The sequence below is a fragment of the Stomoxys calcitrans genome, chromosome 4, assembly GCF_963082655.1.
Source record: "Stomoxys calcitrans chromosome 4, idStoCalc2.1, whole genome shotgun sequence".
NCBI lineage: Eukaryota > Metazoa > Arthropoda > Insecta > Diptera > Muscidae > Stomoxys > Stomoxys calcitrans.
Genome location: NC_081555.1, coordinates 6,602,070 through 6,626,298, shown reverse-complemented (window position 1 = coordinate 6,626,298; position 24,229 = coordinate 6,602,070). Strand labels below are relative to the sequence as shown.

At 35.5% G+C, this 24,229-nt stretch overlaps 1 protein-coding gene and 1 long non-coding RNA gene across 41 annotated transcripts in view; one reads left to right on the top strand and one right to left on the bottom strand.

The window, feature by feature from the left end:
- The window catches only part of LOC106082769 (uncharacterized), a 241,901-nt gene that overhangs the window by 91,605 nt on the left and 126,067 nt on the right, over positions 1–24,229 (bottom strand). The gene's annotated exons all lie outside the window — the stretch shown is intronic.
- LOC106082698 (sodium channel protein para) overlaps positions 1–24,229 on the top strand; it is a 240,220-nt gene that overhangs the window by 99,971 nt on the left and 116,020 nt on the right. For 22 of the 40 annotated variants that reach the window (XM_059367549.1, XM_059367548.1, XM_059367567.1 and 19 more), the window contains 5 exons: positions 226–317; positions 559–835; positions 929–1,238; positions 2,180–2,485; positions 15,430–15,492. In XM_059367549.1, the coding sequence (XP_059223532.1) occupies positions 226–317; positions 559–835; positions 929–1,238; positions 2,180–2,485; positions 15,430–15,492 (1,048 nt within the window). The remainder of the gene's footprint in view (positions 1–225; positions 318–558; positions 836–928; positions 1,239–2,179; positions 2,486–15,429; positions 15,493–24,229) is intronic. The other 18 variants (XM_059367574.1, XM_059367572.1, XM_059367571.1 and 15 more) reach the window with 1 other exon arrangement.

Sequence of the window (24,229 nt, the reverse complement as noted above, 5' to 3'; positions counted from 1 at the left end):
ATTTTCGTTTCTTGTTTTTCTTAATAATTTTTTGGTTTCGTCTTTTTTTTTCAAACTCTTCATTATGTTTTCTTTAGTTGTATGTATTTAATGTACTGTATATGCCATGTGTATGATCTGTATAATCGCAATGAAATGTTGTGTATTAATCTCTTTTTACTTTTCTTTTGAACATCAAAATATACCAAACCCCCCACTACATCATCAACTTTTAACTACTACCAGTTATGTGACCATGGGTATAGATTTAGGTAATCTCGCAGCTTTGAGAACATTTAGGGTACTGCGAGCTCTTAAAACCGTTGCCATTGTGCCAGGTAAAGTAAACAAAAACAATAACAACAACGAAAAGAAGAACAACGAATTCCTGATTTTTCCTATAAAATACAGACACTTAAGCTTAACTAAGCGATCTTGAATACGTTGTAACTTATCTTAAAAAAGTACTTTTAAAAATGTTCTGTACATTTAGAATTGTAGTTGTAGAGCTGAATGAATTTATTCCCCATGTATCTTCAATTTTATAAACTAATATTAATATCTTGTTGGTCATCTCAGGTCTAAAAACCATTGTCGGTGCTGTCATTGAATCTGTAAAAAATCTACGCGATGTGATAATTTTGACAATGTTTTCCTTATCAGTGTTTGCGCTGATGGGCTTACAAATCTATATGGGTGTTCTAACACAAAAGTGCATTAAACGATTCCCCCTGGACGGCAGTTGGGGCAATCTAACCGATGAAAACTGGCATATACACAATAGCAACAGCACCAATTGGTTTACTTTAAACGATGGTGAATCGTATCCCGTGTGTGGCAATGTATCTGGTGCGGGGTAAGTGGCTAACAATGTCCCCGGAAATGGATAAAAATCTAAATGTATGTGTTTATTTTCTTTCTTTTAATTCTCTCCCCCATACTTCTTAAGGCAATGTGAGGAAGATTATGTGTGTCTACAGGGCTTTGGCCCGAATCCCAATTATGATTATACCAGTTTCGATTCATTCGGTTGGGCATTCTTGTCGGCGTTTCGTCTCATGACCCAAGATTTTTGGGAGGATTTATATCAGCACGTGCTACAAGCCGCTGGACCCTGGCACATGCTGTTCTTTATAGTCATCATCTTCCTAGGTTCATTCTATCTTGTGAATTTGATTTTGGCCATTGTTGCCATGTCTTATGACGAATTGCAAAAGAAGGCCGAAGAAGAGGAGGCTGCCGAGGAGGAGGCGATACGAGTAAGTAAAACGTTTTGCATTAAACGCTGCTTTATCGATTATCGGATATTATCAATTTCAATTTTGGTTTGTTCTGTGCAAAATTCAAATTGATAATATTCGTAGACGTGCCTTTCCTCCCTCCCTTTGGAGGGGGGAGAAGCAAAATAATCGATACCCCATGCTAAAGGGGGAACATGTTCGCCTGCGCACAAGTTCTCCCGCTGCCGTTTTTGATGTGATGTGTATTTCTATTCCGTTCCGTTAAGTTACGTTTGAAGATTGATTGATGATTGATGACTGATGAGTTCTGTTGTCGTTGTTGTTGCTCTGGACGGCTGGATGTGGAAGGATGCCAGCCAGGGCCCAGGCAACCAAATTTGTATCGATTTTTGTTACATTTTCATTGATTGTCTCAAACATATGATTTAACAGTTTTTTTTTTCCTGTGTACTTTTGCCTCTTGGTTACCATTATCATGTATTTTAGCCGTAAATTATTGTGTGCGTATGTATGCCTACCAGTCAGACAGACATACTTCAACAAAAAAAAAAAAAAAACTCAAGAACATGAATTATCCATCCAGCCAAAAAGTTTTCAAATTTGAATTTTTGATTTAGAAATTTTTTTTTTTTAATTTTTAATAACAAAAACACAAAAAATTACAGCAAAAACTCAAGTTATATGGAATCCCGACTAAGTTAATTCAATTACGTAATTAGAGAAGTTCGTTATTAGTTAAAATGGAATGGCTATCTGAAGATAATTTTTTTGAACAATTTTTTTTTTGCTTCCATCATGAGTTTTTTCGAAACGAGTTAATAGCGAAAATTGAATACCAAAAACCAAAAAAGTTCAAATGTTGTTGTCCATAGTTTTACGTTACGCTTGTCTGATGAATTTGTTAGCACCACTCTAATGTCATATTGAATCATTTTGATGTGTATGTGTGTATGTTGTAGGAAGCAGAAGAAGCGGCAGCAGCCAAGGCAGCCAAACTGGAGGAGCGAGCCAATATAGCAGCTCAAGCAGCTCAGGATGCAGCTGACGCAGCCGCGGCAGCTTTGCACCCCGAGATGGCAAAGAGTCCCACGTACTCTTGTATTAGCTATGAACTGTTTGTTGGCGGCGAGAAGGGCAACGATGACAACAACAAGGAGAAGATGTCCATACGCAGCGTCGAAGTGGAATCGGAGTCGGTGAGCGTTATACAAAGACAACCAGCACCTACCACAGCACCCGCTACTAAAGTCCGTAAAGTTAGCACGGTAAGTACAACGCAGCTGGCTAATGTGCTTTCAAAGTTTTCATTCTAACTACTACTTACCTACTTACTTCTACTACCACTACCTAACTACTTACCTACCTACTCTTACTCTACCAACAACAACTACAACTTCATACTAACAACATAATACTCAACTCTTTACTTCAAACGTCCTATTTCCCCACCAACCAACATATTTTTCTTTAAGTTGACCTCCAATTAAATTTATTGTTTAATATATCCTTTTTAGAGGTTTCGTTGTTTTATCAATTTATGATTTCCATTTTAGTTCCTAATTAATTTACTAGTTATGTTACTTAGTTGAAGGCTGTAGTAATTTAGCTGCTGTTGCAGATGTTAAGCCTTCACTGAACAATGGTGTTTTCTTTCAAAATCATATAAGGCATAAAAATATGAACCAACGAAAAGGCTTTTCAAGAGTCTAAAATTAAAAAATAAAAAAAATAAATTACAAATAATTGTGGTAAAAATTTGGCGCCCAAAGTGGAGAGTTCGCTGGAAGAGGAAAAAACGAGCAAATTAAAAACAACAAGTAAAAATACTAACTGGCATCCAGCATGATGGCCACCACTTTTATATTTTTATTAAGAGCCACTGTTTGCCTGTTCACTGGACAATGGGGTTTTAAATCTGGCGAGAACATTGAAAATTCGAATTTAAGATCTTAACTGGCGCCCAACTTGGTGACTGCCATTTATATAACATAATTAGAGGTCACCATGTTGTCTTGATTAAGATATTCGCATATGACGGTTTACGATATAAGCTTTGTGTTTTTTAAATAAAAATACTAATTGGCTCCCAACGTAATGAGTACCACTTTTTTAATTTTTTTTTGCCACACTATTGCAGTAGTTAGTTTGTTTGCTGAGCTATTTAGTTTGAATGCTGACGAGAAGATTTTTTCGTCATAAGCATATTTCTTTTTCTAATTTAAATTCTTAACTGGCGCCCAACTTGGGGACTGACAATTTTTCAACTTGCTAGGGGCCACCGTAGCGTAGAGGTTAGCATGCCCGCCTATGACGCTCGGTGGCGAGACAATCAGAGGTATAATGCCATGTAAAAACATCTCCCCAAAAAAGTGTTGCACTGCCGCACGCGATTCGGGGTCTCTTATCATTGAGTTAAAACTTAATCGGACAACACTCATTTATTTGTGACAAGTTTGTCCCTATTTCAGAATGACCACCATGTTGCCTAGATTAGAATGTTTGCTTATGACGGTTAACGATAGACTTAATCCTGGCAAGATTGTACACATTTCGTAGCCGTGAGCAATTGGGGACTGACAATTTTATAACTCATTAGGGGCCACCAGAAGGCCACCGTAGCGTAGAGGTTAGCATGTCCGCCTACGACGCTAGGTGGCGAGATAATCAGAGGTACTATGCCATTTAAAAACTTCTCCCCAAAAAAGTGTCGCACTGCCGCACGCGATTCGGAGGTCCCTTATCATTGAGTTTAAACTTGAATCGGACAGTTTAAGTTTGTCCCTATTCCTTGAATGTTCATGGCCAAATTTGAATTTGCATTAGGGACCACCATGTTGCCTAGATCAGATTAGAAAGTTCGCCTATTACGGTAAACGATAGACTTAATCCTGGCAAGAATGTAAACATTTCTTAGCCGTGAGAAATTACCTTTTTTTAGAAAAATTGTTAACTGGCGCCCAACATGGGAACTGCCACTTTTATCTTATAGTAGGTGCTGGATTTAAATAAAGCCTCAGCGAGCACACCTTGGGCGCCTAGTCTTCCGCTATTTTCTTCTAACCTTTTTTTACTTTTTATATAAAAAATTGGAAAAAAATACAAATTTTATCTAACTTTGGATGCCAGTTTTAAATCACCACATTTTTCTCTTTGAAATGAAAACACCATTGATTTCTCTAGGACTTGTTTAGAGTACATAGATCAGGTTTTTCCTTTATTAAAAGTATTTTTTTTTTCGCTCGATACTTAACATTTACTTAACAACTTTTTCAATACACATACATAAATGTGGCATGTTTGTTACAATTTGCCATTATAATATGGGTAATTCTTCATTGTGTAGAAAGGAAAGGCTCGAGAAATGGCTATATAAATGGTAGGATTTGTAAAATAGAAAAATTACTTTAAAAACAGTGACAAAGATAGGGTGGACTACTATCGGCCATCATGTTCCGCACATGTTATCTTATTTCACCGTGAAGCAAGTTCCTCATGATGCTAGCCCGATGCTCTTGGGAACTGGACAAAGATATTTTGTTCTACGCCTTTAATTCCATTGGTCAATCATTAGTAAATTACTATGCTCCAGCGTTGACCACAGGGGTGAACAAAAAGTAGCGCAAAAAGCTCAAGAACTGAACATTTTTATCTTAAAGACCGTCACACACATTTTTCAATTTTTTAAGGAAACAATTCCTTTGGAGAACGCTTTTTACCTGATATTAGGAAGTTTTAGATTAAATTTTAGTTTGATATATGCTTAATTTTGCATCTTATTTTTAAGGTCAATAATCTTCTCTTGATAGGCTGACCAAGTTATTTACTGAAAAAATTGCCGGGGATAACTCACTTTCTGTTGCTCCTGTGTATTCGTTAAGAGTTCCGAATAAAACTATGGAAGTCGAGGGGCCCAAAACTTTTATAGGAGGTCTCACTTTTTCAAATTCACAGAAAAAGTTCTGGTATTGGCTGTTGTTTTTGTTGATGTAGTCACATATTCATGTGGAGGTGGCGATCCTCGTTAAGCTCCTGTAGGTAAGCAAGCTCGTTCCGTTCCAAATCGACCGATCGCCGCGGGAACTGGGTGGCCAATGGTTATTTAAAGGCGCAAATAACTCACCCTGTCATATCGAGCATCATAGGCTCTCAGTATTTGTGCAAGAGCCGATGCCGCTCGATACCGCTGATTACAGCGACTGATGTTGCAGCTACTCCGTATGAAGCATTCCACTATCCGCATCCAGTGGACGCGCCCGGTAGCTCGCAGCTATGCTTCTCGTGATAGCAATGAACACCACACAGACCGGATATCAATGTTCCGGTTTGTGTGCTTTCATATGGAAAACATTTACAAGAGTAGACGAGATCCTTAAACTTATGAACTATTTTATCCTTCTCTTTAAACATTTTCTTGGAAATTCCATCGTAGGGATCACTCCCTTCAGTTTCCCATCACTCGAACGTCCTCTGACTGAGTGACTGTTTCCGATATTTTCGAAGAGGAACTGGGATTATATTGATCTTCAGCTACTCGTCGGCTCGGGTTAAGCAATCCATCAAACCCGCTGAAACACTCTTCTATCTAAGACCAATACATGACACATTATATTTCTAAGAGAAGATTTTTTAGGGCGCTTTAATGCGCTTCGAACTCCCTATTCAGCATTTCCAGGTCATTCAGTAGAGCAAATTCCTTTCTCTCCTCCACTACTGTGGTACAGGTTATTATAACTTAGTGAATTTGTTTGTAACACACAGAAGGAAGAGAAATAGACCCAAAGACATGTATACCAATCGACTCAGAATCACTTTCTGATTCGATTTAGCTATGTCTCTGTCTGTCTGTCCATCTGCCCATGTTAATTTGTGTACAAAGTACAGGTCGCAAATTTTCATCCGATCGTTTTCAAATTTGGCACATACATTTTTTATGTCCTAGAGACGAAGCCTACTGATATTGGAAGAAATCGGTTCAGATTTGGATAAAGCTTCCATATATATGTTCGTCCGATATCAACTTATATTGCAATAAAATCGCCATGTGTGTCCTGAAATTTTGGCACAAATGATTCCCTTATGACTTTCGATATAACTGGTGAGTTCGATAGAAATCCGTTCAAATTTAGATATAGCTCCCATATATGTGTATTGCCTGATTTTTACTTCTAAAGCATTTGCAAGCGCATTTCATGATCTTCTCAAAACTTTGCACTAAGCTTTCTTCTGCGACAACAACAAAACCAGAACCCAGGTCAAAATCGATTCAGATTGGGCATAGCTTCCGATTATATATTTTCGTCCGATTTTGACTAATTTTGCAATAATGTTGTTATTTGTTAACAGATTCACACGAAATTTGTCTCAAGGGGTTCAGACATAACTCCTATATATATTTTCGTTCGATATTTAGTAATACTGTAATAATGTAATAATTTCTTCACTTATACTCAACTCATCCTTTGACACAAGGGTTTCTCTTATGACTCTTTTGATCACAGGTGAATTTCATCAAAATCTGGTCAGATTTAGTTATAGCTCCCATGTATATATATCTCCGGATTTTCCCTTTTAGGGTCTTTGCGACCGATCTTCTCAAAAGTTTGCACAACGATTTCATCTTTGACTCCTATAACATATGCGGATTTTGGTCGAAATTCTACACTTAAATTTTATGCAAATTTTAGTTTCGAGGATTTAGATTGCATACCCAACCCAATGTCGGAATTTAGTCCGTATTTACTTGTTGTTGTTGTAGCAGTATGTTGTACACTGAGGCGGCAGCCCTTGCCAATGAAGGACTTCATCGGGTCAGTCCGGTACGTACCCTCCACCATAGGATGTGGGTATACTAATATCGTCATTCTATTTGTAACTCCTCGAAATATTCGTCTAAGACCCCATAAAGTACATATATTCTTGATCGTCATGACATTTTAAGTCGATCTAGCCAAATCCGTCCGTCTTCCTATCGAAATTACGCTAACTTTCGAAGGAGTAAAGCTAGCCGCTTGAAATTCTGCACAAATACTTCTTATTAGTGTGATTGTAAACGGGCTATATCGGTTCATGTTTTGATATAGCTGCTATATAAACCGATCTTTGATCTTGAATTCTTAAGCCACTAGACAGCACAATTCTTATCCGATTTGGCTGTAATTTTGTATGAGATGTTTTACTATGTTTTATTATCCAACAACTGTGCTGAGTATGGTTTAAATCGGTCCATAACCTCATATAGCTGTCATATAAACTTATTTGGGGTCTTGACTTCTTGAGCCACTAAAGGGCGCAATTCTTATCCGATTTGTCTTATCCGATTTTGTACAACGGCTTTTCCCATGACCTTCAACATATGTGTCAAATATGGTCCGAATCGGTCTATGGCCTGATACAGCTCCCATATAAACGCAAATGCAAATTTGCCTATGAACATTCCATTAAGGAACATGGGATAGGAACACAGTTTTATGGTATATTTCTTTCTCTGAGATCACACTAGCTCAGACATAACATGTTTGTCTATGACGTTGAAAGCCTGAGGTTGAATCCTGGAGACAACATTTGAAAGAATTTTTACCGCTGAAAGATTCTTCCTCACTACATTTATGAAGCCTCCGCGATATCAAATATCTCTACAAGGAGATGTCGCTCATCAGCAGGCCATTCAGATTTACGTACTTCGATGTTGACTCCCCCGGTAATGCTAGCGACTTTTGTGGGCTCTTTAGCCAAGTAAAACTTCTATACAAAACGGTTAGCCCTTTTGGACATGACTTCAAAAATGAGGTTCCTTATCTTTTAGCCAAAATCTGTATTGCACTGTACTCATTGATTTGAGAGAGCGCTGCCTTCTGCTTCTAAAAGCTTCGTGGGCTATTTTTTATAATGTTCACCTCCTCCAGCAAGAGAGTTTAGAGGCATTAAGGATAATCTCGCTGATTCACTCCTACCCGTAGGTAATTTTTGGAAGCTTAATGAAGACCAACATCAGCCATATTCAAGCATTTAATTCAGTGCTTAAAACTCTACATCTAGCGTGGGTAACAATTTGAACCCTTTAAAAATTAACCCTAATATAATTGCGTTTTCCTAGCGGACTTTTTTGGTTCCAACAAGCCATAGCTCGAGCCTTGACAACCTTTGCACTTACATACATTTTGGGTACTCCTTTATTTCCAACCTTCTCTAACCCATAGGCAGTCGTTGTTTAGTTTCTTTGGATTTCATTTTTTGAATTCTATGGATTTTCCTATTCCTCTCCAAGAAAAAAAAAAACAGAAAAAATACCAAAAAAACCCCCAACATACGTCGAAAAGCATGCTGTTTGATTAATGAATGTTTGCTTATTGGTGTGTTGTTTATTGGATGATACATACGTACGTAGTTTTTCTTGATTTTTTTTCTTTGTTTTTTGTTTTCCATTTGGAACTCTTAGAAAAGTTTTTTGAACTCTTGAACTATTGCTTGGCCAGCTTAGTTTTAGTTTCTCTTTTTTAATTTTTCCCTATACTTTCTACATTTAACAGAGCACAGTTTGATTTTGGGTTAAATTTTCCGACTTGTTTGTTGTTGTGTGAAATGAAAAGCCATGTTCTTACTGTGTCTGTGTGCGTTCTTGGCGCAAAAAACAAAACAAACAGCATGTGTTTGTATAAAATAAAAGTGAGCAGCCAATAAGAAACAAACAAAAAAACGAAAAACATACTTCAAGGATCTTTGACACTTAAAGGAGTGTGAAATGTCCTCAATAGTTGTAATTACAGCAAAAACGAAAGAATTTTTGAAACACCACACTGACATTAGGAATAAATTTTGTTCTCAAGAATAACAAATTTTTTCTCTTAACATTAGTCTTTGAGTTGCCCCCTTTAGGGAATTTTCCCATAATTAATTTTTTCTAATTTTTATCACACATTTTGTCACCATAATTAATACCACAACAATCATTTAATATTAAATTAAATAATCAGCACGCAGCAGCTAAGGCTACACTCAGAAAAAAAAGATTAAAAAAATTGAACACCACACATTTAAAAAATTCCTACTCCAACTCAAGGCTTACTCACAAGCTGCGTTTTTGGTAAACGATTTAGTTAAACACTCACCTATGTTTTGAGCCAAAAATTAAAAAAATAAAAGATAACGTTTTTTAAGGATAACAAAATTCAAAAAGCTGAATAATTTTCGAAATTTTCCCAAAAATTATAAATTAAAAATAAAATCAAAATACATACATACATAGTAACAAATATATTTTTGTATATGATATGTCATGTAACTTGATTGTTTTTTTTTTTCAATTCTATAACAATCATAACATATCAACAATAAGAATACCCAAAAGTTGCCTTGCCTTCCAACTGCCTGTTACTAATACTCCTACTACTACTACTGTTATATTCAAAAATTGGCTTTAAATTTTCTTTAGTAGTTCAAAAGCTCCTTATCTGTCCCAACCATTTGAAAGAGCCTTTAAAACTAATTCGATTTGAGTGATTGGTCGTTGCAATGCATATTTCAATGCAAACACTTAACTTTTGAGTGTATATGCAATCGAATTAGTTTTGCTCCAACGTTTCAATACCAGGTAGGTTTTTCATTATATTTGTATTTATTACAACAGATAAACAACCAACAACAACAACAATAGTAAAATTTTGCCTAAGACCACTACTACAACTATAACAAAAACAAAATAACAGCTATTGGCTTCAACTAGACTATCCTCAACTACAGACTACAAAAGAAATTAGACTAGAAAATTTTAAAAAAATCCGTCTTTACACCACACAACACTTTCAAGGAAACCAAACTAAAGCCCCAAAGACAGTAACAAATAAAAAAATATTTTAAACCAAACAAAAACATTTGCCAACAGTCTTAGGAGGTTGTAACTAATTCCCAAAAAATAAGGGAAGTACAGCATGCCAACAATATGAAAATTAATGAGTGAAGAGCATACAGGCAAAAGGGTTTAAGGAGGATATATATACAGTGTTGGCCATATAATTAGTGTCACCAATTTTATGCCCCACACCACTACTGTGGCACAGCGTATTATAACTTAGTGGATTTGTTTGTAACACCCAAAAGGAAGAGAGATAGACCCATTGATAAGTATCGACTCAGAAACATTTTTTGTCCGTCCATCTCTCTTTCTCTCTGTCTGTCTGTCTGTCCGTCAGGTCATGTAAATTTGTGTACAAACTACAGGTCGGAGTTTTTATTCGATCATCTCCAAATTTGGTACATTGAATTTAGATATAGCTTCCACATATATGTTCGTCCGATTTGCAGTAATAATGCAATAAAATTGTCATTTGTTAATGGATTCTTTCGAATTTTGGTACAATAGATTTTCTTACGAATATCCATTGGTCTTCTCGAATAATATCTATGTTTTTAGTGGAAAACCCAGGGTTAAACGCCCCTGGAGGCATGTTTTGGATCATTATAGTGCACAAACACATATGAAGCTGGCATGTGATCCGATAGTTTTATTGCATTTCTTTGGAAATGATAATACACTCTTTAAGTATTTATACTCCAAACAATAATAATAAACCGAAATGTAAATGTTAAACCCAACCAGCATAACACTTTTTCAACCCAATTTATCTTAGATCTTTGAGCACGTAGCTTCATGAAATATGCAATCTGAATGATAGGTAAAAAGTATTCTTTGCGACTTTATCTGCTGCGTCTCTTGTCTTCCTCGAGAAACTTTTCTCCCCAAATAATTGCCTTTGAGGACAAATTGGACATATATATTTCGTGTTTTTTTTTTTCATATAAGGAAAAACATTTTTTCCATTTTGGCGAAACTTTACTTAGGAAATAAGACCATTCTGAATACGAAAACGCCATAAAACCCAAACTTTTTCATCGTCCTCAAAAGGTTAACCACAAATGCCTAGACAAAACGGCTGAAGGATCCTTGGCTATATCCGTCCGTGTTTCGTTCCCGTATCGTTTGTCCGTCTGTACTTTTTTTTCCTGGCTACCATATAAAGATATCATCCGACGAATGGTTTGTGTTCCCTGTCTACCATATAAAGATATCATCCGACGAATGGTTTGTGTCGTTATAAACCGGAAGCTTCATTTTTATTATTATGCCCCCCTGGTTTCTTCGGCAAATTTTCTTCGATTTCATCGTTGATTCCGATTTTGATAACCACTTTGTCGTTTACAAAATCCTACCCTCTGATCTCTCAATGCACAAGTTAGAGCATTATGCCTTTTATTCCCCACACATGAGTGCGGACCAATGCTATTACTATAAGTATTTGAATGCACATGTAAATATTTTCTACCACCTTCCTCCGACTTTTGATCAGTTTATTGATGAGCTAGTCAGTGTCATTTTACTTGCAGATTTTTCCATGGATTCCTTGAAGAAGGTTTATGGTCCTCATGTACCGAAAGCCGGGCATTGATATACATTCATAGAGAAAAGTTAACTGAAAATAATAAACACTGTCTGCTGTTGTAGCAATGCAATAGTTCTGCTACTACAGCAGTGTTCTTCAATTTCAGAGCAGCAGGGTTATTGTTGAAAAGTCTGTTGTTTGCTGAAAATTACTGCCGCTTAACTATGAAGGGGATGTTAGAAGAAAAAATATATTACAAACCTAAATGTGTGTCTCAGTGGATGTTAATAATCACCACTTTTTTCTTTAAATTTAGATACAAATGGCCATGCCTGTCATGTACACATTAGTATAGCAATAACAAAAATGCCAGCGAACTCAGCCACATTTCGAAATTTGTACCAACAGATGGATCAGGTAGCTTCTTTACAGTAATATTCCACAAATTAAAATCATTTCCTCCAACAAAATTTCTAAAAAAAATGCCTAAAATCGAAACTCGAAACGAAATCGAATCGAAACGAAATCGAAGTAACAGACAAACATAAAAAATAGCATAACATTTTTTTCAGCAGATTTTTTACTTAAAACAGCAGATTTTGTTTCCTGATTTAGCAGACCAAAATGTTTGTTTATACAGCAGCCCTTTGCTGACACAGCAGTAATGTCTGCTTTCCCATTTTCAGCACACAAAAACTGCTCTTTAAGCAAACATTTTTGCTGTTTTGAATAACAAACTTGGTTGAGTGTAGCAAATGCTCCAATGTCTCATCTTCCTCTCCACGTACCCTGTATTCAGCCTCGCTAGTCGTACATATCTAGTGTAGGCGATCCAATAATCGTATCCCTATTAGACGCGGATGTTTCCTATCCTCCTTTAGTAGCCGCAACTTGCCTCGGTCCGTATGTATCCACAGGATCCAACATGGTGCCAAGTAAAGTCCTAATCGGTGTATAACCTGACATCTTGATCCCCTGGAATCGTTATCCGATTTGGCTAATATTTTGCATTATGTAGTGCTCTGTTACGATTTCAAAAAACCATGCCAAGTACCTTCGAAATTGGTCAATAACTTGATATAGTTCCCATATAAACCGATATCCCGATTCGATATCTCAAGCCCATGGGAGCCACAACTTTTATCTGATTTGTCTGAAATTTTGCATGTAGTGTTTTAATTTTACTTCCAAAATCTAAACCTGATATAGCTCCAATGTCCAAACCTGATATAGCTCCAATATAAACTATCTTCGTGATTAGTCTTTTACGGCCCCTAGAATCTTATATTTTTGTCAGATTTGGCCCAGTACACATATGCCCTTCAACTAAGTTTACTTTTGTATACTTTTAACAGAATCCATGGTGGGTTGCCAAGATTCGACCCCGCCGAACTTAGCACGTTTTTACTTGTTTTCTTTGGATGCCATGTGCCTTGGCATCCAAATGATGCGGAGCATACCATATGTAGCATATGTAATCTACCAAGGTCTCTACCAATGCTCGGCAACATTCAAGCAGACACGCTAGCAGATGCGGTAAATAGCTACCGGGTGAATGTAGTCCTTGGAGAACGACCGCCTTCCATTGCACCTGAAGAAATTGACCTCCCCTGCAAACAAGAGTAGTTCTGGCTCATTTACGTTCCGGCAGATGCAGCCGCCTCAACTCCTACAGAGCAAGGATTGATGTCGACGTGCAAGATGTATGTCTCGATTGTAACCAGGGACCGCACGATACACGTCACTTTTCTTTCCTTTGTTTGTTTTTCGAGACGAGCTCAATGGTCGGAGATTGCAAATGGAAAAGGAAAGCCAAAGATAGCAACACACACCAACTACTATGGGATACGTTTCGTCTTTGGTTAGAAGACTTTTCAACCATATTAGGTGTGATGGCTTTAAGGGCCGTGCGCTGGTATGTACGCATCTATGATACTATTACCACAATAACCACGCTCGACAACCCTGTCTATTAGCTGTACTTTTTCCCAATGCATGTATTTTTCTGTAATGACAGACTTTCTTTCTGTGGCAATTACACTTCTTCCGGACTTCACATGATTTTGTACATCTGTTGGAAGTTGTATTGATGGCTTCGAACGCTAGACAACGGCAACGGCTCTCGCTGTTGCTCCGTTTGCCCAGGTTCGATTCCCTGCCGGACTCTGCCGAATTTGTTCATTTTTCAAGTTTTTTGCCTGTAAGAGCGAATATCAATAAATTTTACAATTTTTGTATGTTTCTCTTTCGAGACGAGCTCAATGATCGGAGATTGCAAATGGAAAAGGAAAGCCAAAGATAGCAATACACACCAACCACTATGAGACGCGTGATGGCTTCAAGGGCCGTGCGTTGGTATCTCGTATTTGAATCGTATTAATTGCGAAAACGCATCTATGATACAATTACCACATTAACCACGCTCGACAACCCTGTCTATTAGCTGTACTTTTTCCCAATGCATGTATTTTTGTTTTCTTAATATAGTTTTAAGAAGGTTCGGGGTTAAACCTCGAGTTCAAGTGACACAGTCCTTCTGGATTTCAACTTAAATTTATTCACATTTACCCTCTACAGAATTGCTCAAAAGTTACAACTCCTAAGATTGTAAACCCCTACGGCCACAACAATTTCCCATTGTAATTAAACAACACATCTAGCTAAAAATAATGACATAACATTTTTTTAATTTGTTTTTAGTAAAGCATAACTGAAAATTATAATGGTAAATTTAGAAAAAAAAAACAATGTGTCAGCAGTTGCAATTTCCCCAAAACTGTAAAACACACAAGTATTTTATTTGTTTAACTGTTAGCTGTAAAAATTTGCAATTTTCCATGACAAACAATATGGAATTCCTGTAATATTAAAAATTAAACAACAAACCAAGAGTAAATGCTAAACCAAAATCCCCTGCTTGGTAACTAAACTAAACCAAGATAAATATAAAATAAATTTTTAATTTCAATTGAATTAAATTTTATATTAGTATTTTTAGTAGAATTTGAATTGAATTTCCCCAAGTAGAAGTAAACAAGTTCCTTTGTAAAGAGTTTCTTTTTTGAGATTTGTATAACCAAAAGTAGTATTTTGAGAAGCCCGTAAGAAACACACAAGAAAATTCCAAAACAAAAACCCCAAATGTTCAAGTTGTTTCATTATCTTTTTCCCTTTGAAAATCAAAACAAAACTCCCCCAAAATAAAAGACCATTCAAACACAAATCCCTATTTAGAATCATGAGTTTGTTCGTTTGTTACTGTATTTTCTTTGACTACCATTGACATATCCTAAACGTTGCCAACTTAACACTCTTTCATACACTCTAATCTATCTCTCTCTCTCTATAAACACCCGACTCTGTCTATCTTTCTCTCTCTCTCTTTTGAGTACCTAAAGAACACCATCAAAACTTTTGTTCTCTGTTTCTCTTTCCTTCTTGTAATTGAAACAATAATATTGTTTGTTTGATGCAAACGCTCACCGTTATCAACAAGTACACTTTTCAATATGATATTCAATTTCCAAATTTCTCCCCTGCCTTTGGTACACTTTTTACCCCACCACTAAAACAGTTACCAAACGAGAAACCCACCATCACCTTTAACGCCACCACCACCACTACCACAACCACCTACCTGACACATTACTTTTCCTTTTTAGAAATAGTTTGATAAAAGAAACCAAAATCTTATGCAAAACAAAAACAACATTCAAAATAATTTGATGTAATCTAAAGAAACCTTGATTTGACTTTATGATTTTTCTTTTTTCTTCTTCTATATTATCTTTTTTGTTTTTTTTTTATAATGGTACATAACAACAAAAAATTCTTAGACTTCCTTATCCTTACCTGGTTCACCGTTTAACCTACGCAGGGGATCACGTAGTTCACACAAGGTAAGCAAAAAATGATGATCAGCAACAGCAAAAAACGTAAAAAAAGAAAAAAATGTTGTGGAAAAAATGGTGTGACATCATTTGCACTACCACCACACTCAAGACACTGCTGCTCTTGAATCACCCTGTATTCTTTGAAACTTATAACACACTTAGGGTGTCAGTCGTAAACACACATACACAACAAACATTCGATAACACAAATTCACCACCACCAATGTCACTCCTTATTTTAATTAAAGCATATTCACCCCATTACAAGAAATATTAAAGTTTATGTAGTTGGTATTTAGTCAAATATTTTTTGTATAAAGTATTAAACATTGAATATCAATAAGATTTTCCTTGGAAGGAGAAAAAATGTGCTTATAAAATGGTTTCAAACAAAGGAAAATCATAAACTTGGCAGGATAGGACACATTCCAAACCAAAAGACGTAGAAATTTTGACACAAGAGAACATTTACAAACTTAGATACAGCGGTCAAAAAAAGTATTCATCATTCAATGTTTTTTTTTTTAATAAGTCTACAAAAGACAATTGGAATAAAAACATATTAAACTAATGATGCAGTAGTGCTTGTGTGATATATATGTACACAATTTCATTGTTTTTAAAGAAAAAAATAGTATTTATTGGAACAAAAAGGGCCATTTTACAGCTGAACACAAAAAATTAAACAAAAAAAGTATTCATCATTGCAAAAAAACAAAAAAATAAATAACATAATTTAAAAAAATTAATACTTTGTTATTCGACCACCGCGTCTTATAACTTCTTTTAAACGGTTTGACATCGATTGGACTAATTTAACGGTTATATTTTGGTCTATATTAGTCCATTCCTCCATTATCACCTGTTGCATTTGACTCTTGCTCGAAAAATTGCACGTTCTCAATTTGCGTTCGAGATGTTCCCAAAGATGTTCAATTGGGTTCAAGTCGGGACTTTGAGGAGGAGTTTTAATGACTTTGGGGCAGTTATACAGCATCCACATCTTGGTATTTAAAGCAGAATGTTTGGGGTCATTATCTTGATAATATTGAAAGTTATTACCAAGCCCAAGTTTTACAGCACTATCTTTTAAATTCCTCTTTAAAATGTCAATGTAATACTTATGATCCATTACTCCATTACTAATTTCAAGATTTCCCGCTCCTGAAGCCGCCATACACCCCCAAACCATTAAACCACCTCCACCATGTTTTACAGTAGCAACTGTGTTTCGTTCTTCAAGCTCTGTATTTGGTTTTCTGTACACTATGACCTTTCCATCGCACCCAAAAAGATTAAACTTGCTCTCGTCTGCAAAAATGACTGTTTTCCAAAATGATTCGGGCTGTTTTACATACATTTTTGCGAAGTTTAGCCTTTTCACTCGGTTTATTTTATTTATAAAGGGCTTCTTACGTGCAGTTCTTCCTCTGTAACTATGCCTTTTGAGTGTATTTCGAATTGTTTGTGTAGTAACTTCCTTCCCTAAATATTCCATAGTGTTTTTACGAAGAATGGTCGCATTTGTCTTCGGTGTTTTCTGAACTTGCCGCACTAGCCAACGCACATCTCCAACTGAAAGTGCTTTTGGTCGACCAGATCTTGGTTTATTGTCAACAGTTTTCGTTTTTGTCCACTTTCTGATGATGGATTGTATAGTAGATCGTGGTCTATTTAATATTTCACTGATAGTTTTTTGAGTTAAACCATTCCTGTGGTGTTTTATTATCAAAACTTTTACCTCATCAGAAACCTCGTTTTGCTTACGACCCATTTTGACAAAAACTATATTTTCAATGAAATTAAATATTTGCTGTCAAGGGCAAAGCCTCCTTTACTAAATAAAACAGAAAAGGGGGATTCCCAAATAATATTTGAATTTGACTTTGATGATAGCACATCAATGATGAATACTTTTTTTGTTCTGTTTTTGGTGTTATTATATAAAATTGCATTTTTTGCGCTAATTAAATTTATTTTTTGAATTTATTTTAAAACATATTACGAAAAATAAACTATTGCATAAAACTGCATTATTTGTTTACTTTAAATTTTCTTCAATTACCCAAAATAAGTGAATTTATTATCAATTTTGCTAATGATGAATACTTTTTTTGACCGCTGTACATGTTAGAAATGTTACACTCCTTCTGACAAACGGATAAATTTTAAGGTGGACACAGACTCCTGTGCGCAGGTTTATTGGAGTTTGATACATAAGTATAGGCAATAGAGAGAGAGCCTTAGGATCAGTTTTACATTGTTAGAAGAAAGTCGTTTGAAATTGTTAAGAATAATGTAATTATTGAAAAAAAAAAGAAAAGTATTTGTACAAAAAAAGTATAATGTATAAAAATTTCAATGAAATTCCCTGAGGAAGAAAACCGGTGGTTTTCGACATATTGGATTTTTCAATAAAAAAAAATTTTCAAAAACAATAACATCAGTTTTTAACAATAGTTTTCATTACCTCGAGCCGAACAAACCAAAAAAATATTTTACCTCTTTGTAATTCGGAAGACATATTTAAGGCCTTTAGATTCTGTTCCTCAACGGCATATTCGTGGGTAATTTAACTTTTACCTTCTTTTCAACTCTTGGCGGGCAGGCCCTGTCCTCTTATCAAAATGTTACTATTATAATATCAATGAGGCTTAAAAGAACGACTTTGTGGTTCCAACAGGATATTGCACAGTTATTGAACGAATTATTTTTTGGTTCTATTAGAAAAGCAACAAAAAAAAAAACTGGACTTAAACTAGAGCAACCACTTGCTATTTTCAGTAACATAACTTGGTACCAATATCGGTTTTTTGACAGTAACCAGTTATCATCAGTTGTAATGTCAGAACTGTTTGTGTAAATTCACAATCGCGTGTCCCGTGTTAGACACACACCAGCTCACACATTCCTTGATTACACTGTCTTCCGCCCTCGGTGCCGTATTTATGGTCCGACTGTTTATAGAAGTCTTCCCTGCAGTATACAATGTAGACATCCATACCTGTTTCTTCTCTTATTTCAAAACATAGATCTATTTGATTTGAAAGTCCTGAACCACAATCCTCATCTAAATGTTTCATGTCTCGACTTTCAACTCGTCATCAAATCATCTCTGATGACTTATTATTTCGCAAGGTTGCTGCTAAAGTGGCCTCATTTTAACTAGGCTATAAATACCGATGCCAACTACCGCTAATCTACAAGTGGGAAATCTTCTTTCACCATATCGCCTTACTGAGTATGAATATTCTACAAGGCTACCATTACTCATTTCAATGTTTTGCAAATGGAGACCGAAATGCTTATTATACTCAAAAATCTAATTCGTTAGCCATAAACGAAAAAGAAAAATTTATTTGGGAAAAACATAAGGACCTTGTTTACGATAAAAGTGCAAGATATTTTATTTTTATATGTCTAAAGCGAAATTAAAAAAAAAAGTCATTTTCGAGTATGCAGACGCACACGATAGCATTCCTGCTAATACAGAATGTCCATTACTCAATAACTGCCCATTATTCAATGAAAAACTTAGTCTTATGAGCATGTTTTCTCCTGAACTCACACACTCTCTTTTAAATGGAAGACACAAAAGATAAACAAGGCAAACTAATCATCTTTTCATGTAAAATAGCATCGTTTGCAGTAAAAAAAACATTTAATTAAAGAAATTGGAATTTTCACGTAAAAAGTGATATCCTTTATGACAGACGAAGTTTCTTAAGATTTTAACATTAACATAGTGCTTTAACAACAAAAAATGGCAAATTCACGACTAAGGATCAACGATGGAGGGATTTTCCAAACGTTTTATTTTTTTCGTTTCTGCTATTTTGTTCTTAATCTAGATGTTTGTTTCAGTCAAGTTTTTATACCCTCCACCTAAGGATTCGTCATTCCCTTTGCAACATCTCGAAATATTAGCCTAAGTCGTTCTAGTCATTTACGTCCTTCCGTTCATCCTTCCGTTTGTCGCTGGCACAACTATTGAACGAGTATAATTAACCATTCTCGAAATGTTGCACAAATATTTCTTCCTGATATAGGTAGGTTGGGATTAGGAATGGTACAAATCAGCCCATGTTTAGAAATAGCTCCCATATAAACTCCTTGGGCATTTCCGGTAAAAAGTGTCATCCCTTACGACGGACGATGTTTCTAAAGGTTTTGCCATGGATATTTCGCGTAAAAAGTGTCATTCTTTACGACAGACGAAGTTTCTAAAGGTTTTACCATGGATATTTCGCGTAAAAAGTGTCATCATTACGACAGATGAAGATTCTAAAGGTTTTACCATTAACGTAGTGACTTTTACATCAAAAAGTGGCAAATTCACGACTAAAGATCAACGGTGGAGAGAAATGTTACACAGTCGTAAAGATTAAAGCAAAGATTTACCAACACTTAACGATTCGTCATTCCCTTTTTAACATCTCGAAATATTAGTTTAGGTCGTTCTAGTCATGTACGTCCGTCCATTCATCCAATTGTCCATTTAATCTTCCGTTTGTCTTAAGCACAACTATTGAATGAATAAAGCTAATCGTTCTTGAAATGTTGCACAAATACTTTTCCTGACATAATTAAGTTGGGATTAGGAATGGTACAAATCAGCCCATGTTAGAAATAGCTCCCATATAAACCGATCTTCCGAATATACAACTTGAGCCTTTACAATCCTTATCCGATTTGGCTGAAACTTTGAATGATAATTTCTCCTATGACCTCAAACAGCGGTATGCATCGGTCCATAACCTAATATAGCTCCCATATAAACCGATCTTTAGATATTGCTTCTTCAGCCTCTATAAGACGCAATTCTTATCTGATTTGGCCAAAAATGTGCACGATGATTTTCCCTATGACCTTGAAGAAGTGTCCCCCATATGGTTCGAATCGGTCCATAACCTGATACAGCTTCCATTAAACCGATCTTCTGATTATACTTGGTGAACCTCTAGAGGACGCAATTCTAATCTAATTTTGTTCAAACTGATATATTCTCCTGTGGCATCTATCATCTAAACCATACATAGTTTTAGGAGATCTTTTTATATTAGGAGGAGACTTCAATGCCAATGCTATGGGAATCCAGACTATCTAGTCCAAAGGGCTATGAATTATAAAAAGCCACACAAAATTATAAATAACATGTTTTATAGGGGTATGAGCCAACCTATTGGCCATTAAACCTTGAATTAATACCAGACGTAATCGACTTTTTCGTTGTTAAAAACATTCAGGAATCACGTGTTAATATTATCTTCAGTTTATTCCCCTCTAATTATGACCATAGGAGACAACATTCTAGAAAAAAGCACAAAATCAAGATTGACATCACATAGATTAGGTTAGGTTTAAGTGGCAATCTGCCATCAGACTCACTTAGACGTTTTCGTCCATTGTGATACCACAGGAACAGAAGACGGAAGATGTCTTCTAGTTCCTACCGTTGAACCATCCAGATCGCTTTAAAAAGGCCAATAACTTGTGAATGTTCACATCCGCTAAATCAGACAGGTTCTCAAAGAAATGAGAAACTAAAATGGATTTCCTTCAAATAAAACAAAATGAAATTTGTTGAGATAACTCTTTGATCAGAAAACTGTTCTTAATATATCATTAAAAACAACGAATGAAATAGAATATGAGCTAGAAAAAATTAATCAATCAATTCATTACTGCTGCATTAGTCTTGTAGGGAAAGCACACTAGCAAACGCTATAAAAATAAATCATCCAAAAATAGTCAGAGATTTAATAACATCAAAGCGTAAGGCCAGGAAAACGTGGCTGTGGAATAGAATCCCCGAAAATAGGAGGAGTTTTAACCAATTAACAACAGAGCTAAAATGTCTCATGAAAGACAAAGGAAACAATAACATGTCTGATTACTTGATAAAACTATCTACTTCTAAAGAAAGTAACTATAGCCTTTGGAAAGCTACGAAACACTTAATCCAAGTAAAGCCAAAGATACCACCATTAAAAAATTAACAAGGAAATTGAATCAGAGCTGATAGGAATAAAGCAGAGTGCTTTGCTGATCATTACGAAAATGTATTAAACCCACCTCCTAGGTAGACAGCAGAGGAAACCTTTGCAGTGGTCGATAAAATAGACTCGCATACTATTGAATCAGTCACATTTGGAGAACTAAAAAGATTAGTAAATAAAGATTTGTCAAGCAAGAAATTTGCCGGATTTTATGTAAATACTGGAATAATAGTAAAAAAATTAACAGAAAAAGCTTTGCGTGTTTTAGGATGAAATATGTATCACTTCTATGGAAGAAGCGGAAATAATTGTCGTTGAAATGCCCGGCAAACCACCCAACGAATTGAAATTCTACAGGCCGATATTCTTGCTTCCAATATTTGAAATACTTCTTTCTTCTAGAATGAAGAAAATACTTGATTTAAGATATTTAATGCACCCGCACCAATTCGGTTTTCGAGAACAACATTCTACGATAGAACAAGTTCACAGAATCATTAATATCGCTGAGAAGGCTATTAAAAGAAAAGAAGTTTGCTGCACGGTTTTCTTGAATGTGGAACAAGCTTTTGTAGGAGGCCTTTATTATGGCACAAAGGGCTCCTACATAAATTACATAAATACTTGCCAACTGAATTAAATGAAATTCTAAAATAATATCTACAAGATCGGTATTTCGGAGCTAAAAATGAATCTGAATACTCGTCTCTAAAATGTTTAAAGCAGGAGTTTCGCAAGGTAGCGTGCTCGAATCAATTTTATTTCTTAATTCCACACGATATGCAATTAACTCCAGATTCCACTACAGCCATATTTGAAGTCGATACCACAATATTAGCATATGGTAAATCTGAAAATGATTTAACAAATAAACTAAAAATAGCACTATCGAAAGTTGTAACTTAGTCCCAAAAATGGAGAATACAGTGAAATGAAAGTATGCCCATTCACATGCTTTTCAGTAACAAGAACATCTTAAACCCCTCACCTTTATTCAAAAGCAGGTTGCAAATCCCGTTTGCTAATACAGCGAAGTATATGGGCATCACTCTGGATACAAAAATTAGATGCAAAAAAGCATGTAAAGAAAAAAGTTCAAGAAATAAAACTTAAGATAAAACAATTCAACTGGTTCCTCTCAACAAATTCTAAAGTCTCTGCAGTAAAGAAAATTAACTTACAATCAAATCATAAATCATATGGTAATCAACTTTGGACTGAGTCAAACAACAAGAAATCCAAAAGTTACCAAAAATACAAAATAAAATTCGGCGATCTATAGTAAATGCCCAATGGTACATACGCAACTCTGATATGAATCGAGATCTGGGAATAAAATTAGTCACAGACTATATATAAATACAAGCACAGATGTACGTTAATGAAATTGGTCATCATAACAACATAGCTTTGAGGAACATATTTCTTAAACATATGATCAGCAACAGTAGACGACTTAGAAGGACATGTCCAATGTATTTAATTGCATAAGTCTTAGAAGCTTTATACTTAAGAGTGTAGTTAATGAATTATTTAATCACCACAAACCTAATAAATGTAAATAACACTAATATTATTTGATGAGTTTCAACCCCGTTGTAATAAATTTTTAAAGAAAACAATAAATATGTGGTTTTAATCAGTCCATTTCATGATATAGCCCCCATATAAACCGATCTTAAAAGTCGATTTTGCATCTTGAGTCTTTATAAGGCACAAGGCTTAGCCGATTTGGTTGTATAGCTGAACCTTATATGGTCCGAATAGGTTAATGATGATTTCTTCTAAGATCTTCATCATGATTTCTTCTAAGACCTGCAATAGCTAAACCTTATATGGTCCGAATCGGTTCATGACCTAATTAAGCTCCCATATCAACCAGTTTCCCGATTTTACTTCTTTAGTCTCTAAAAAGCGAAATTAATATCCTATTTGGTTGAAAATTTGCACGATGATTCTCTTATGACATTGAACAGGCATATCATGTATGGTCCGAATCTCCCGATTTTGATTATTAAGCCTCTATATGACAAAATGCTTGTCCGATTTGATTGAAACTTTTGAACGATATTTTCTCCTATAACCTCTAACATCTATAGCAAGTATGGTCCAAATCGTTCATAGCCTGAACTGCGCCTCTAAAAGACGCAAGCGATTTGGTTGACAATTGTCATAAAGTTTTCTATTGTGACTTCCATCGTCTATACCAGTTATCGGTTCATCACCTGATGAAAATCCCTTATAAACGGATTACTCGATTTGATGTCTTTAGCACCTACAGAAAGCAACCTTTATCCAAATATATCAAATACGCATGCTTATTTATTATTTCTGTATATACAGAGTTAACAACTTGACAAATACAATCCGTGGTGAAGGGTATATAATATTGGATCCAACTGAACTTAACACGCTTTTACTTGTTTATATTTTATCGCTCAAATTATTGGCTCTGGCTGCCCTGCCAACAGAAATATGTATCTAAGCTTTTACCAACCCCTTAGTCAAATGATTCACATTTAAATAGGCTACCCATCGGCTCAAAATATGAACAACAATAGTCATTGTATTACCTTTATTACATGTACAGGAACAGGATTCACTAATAGAAGGTTAGGTCACTTGCGAAAACATAAAGTGTCCCCATGGATATCATTAAGGATGTCAAATCTGCCGATTGAAATTGTCATCAAATAGGGGAAAACGTAAACAAAGAATAAATGTAAAAAGAGAACAAGTTGACA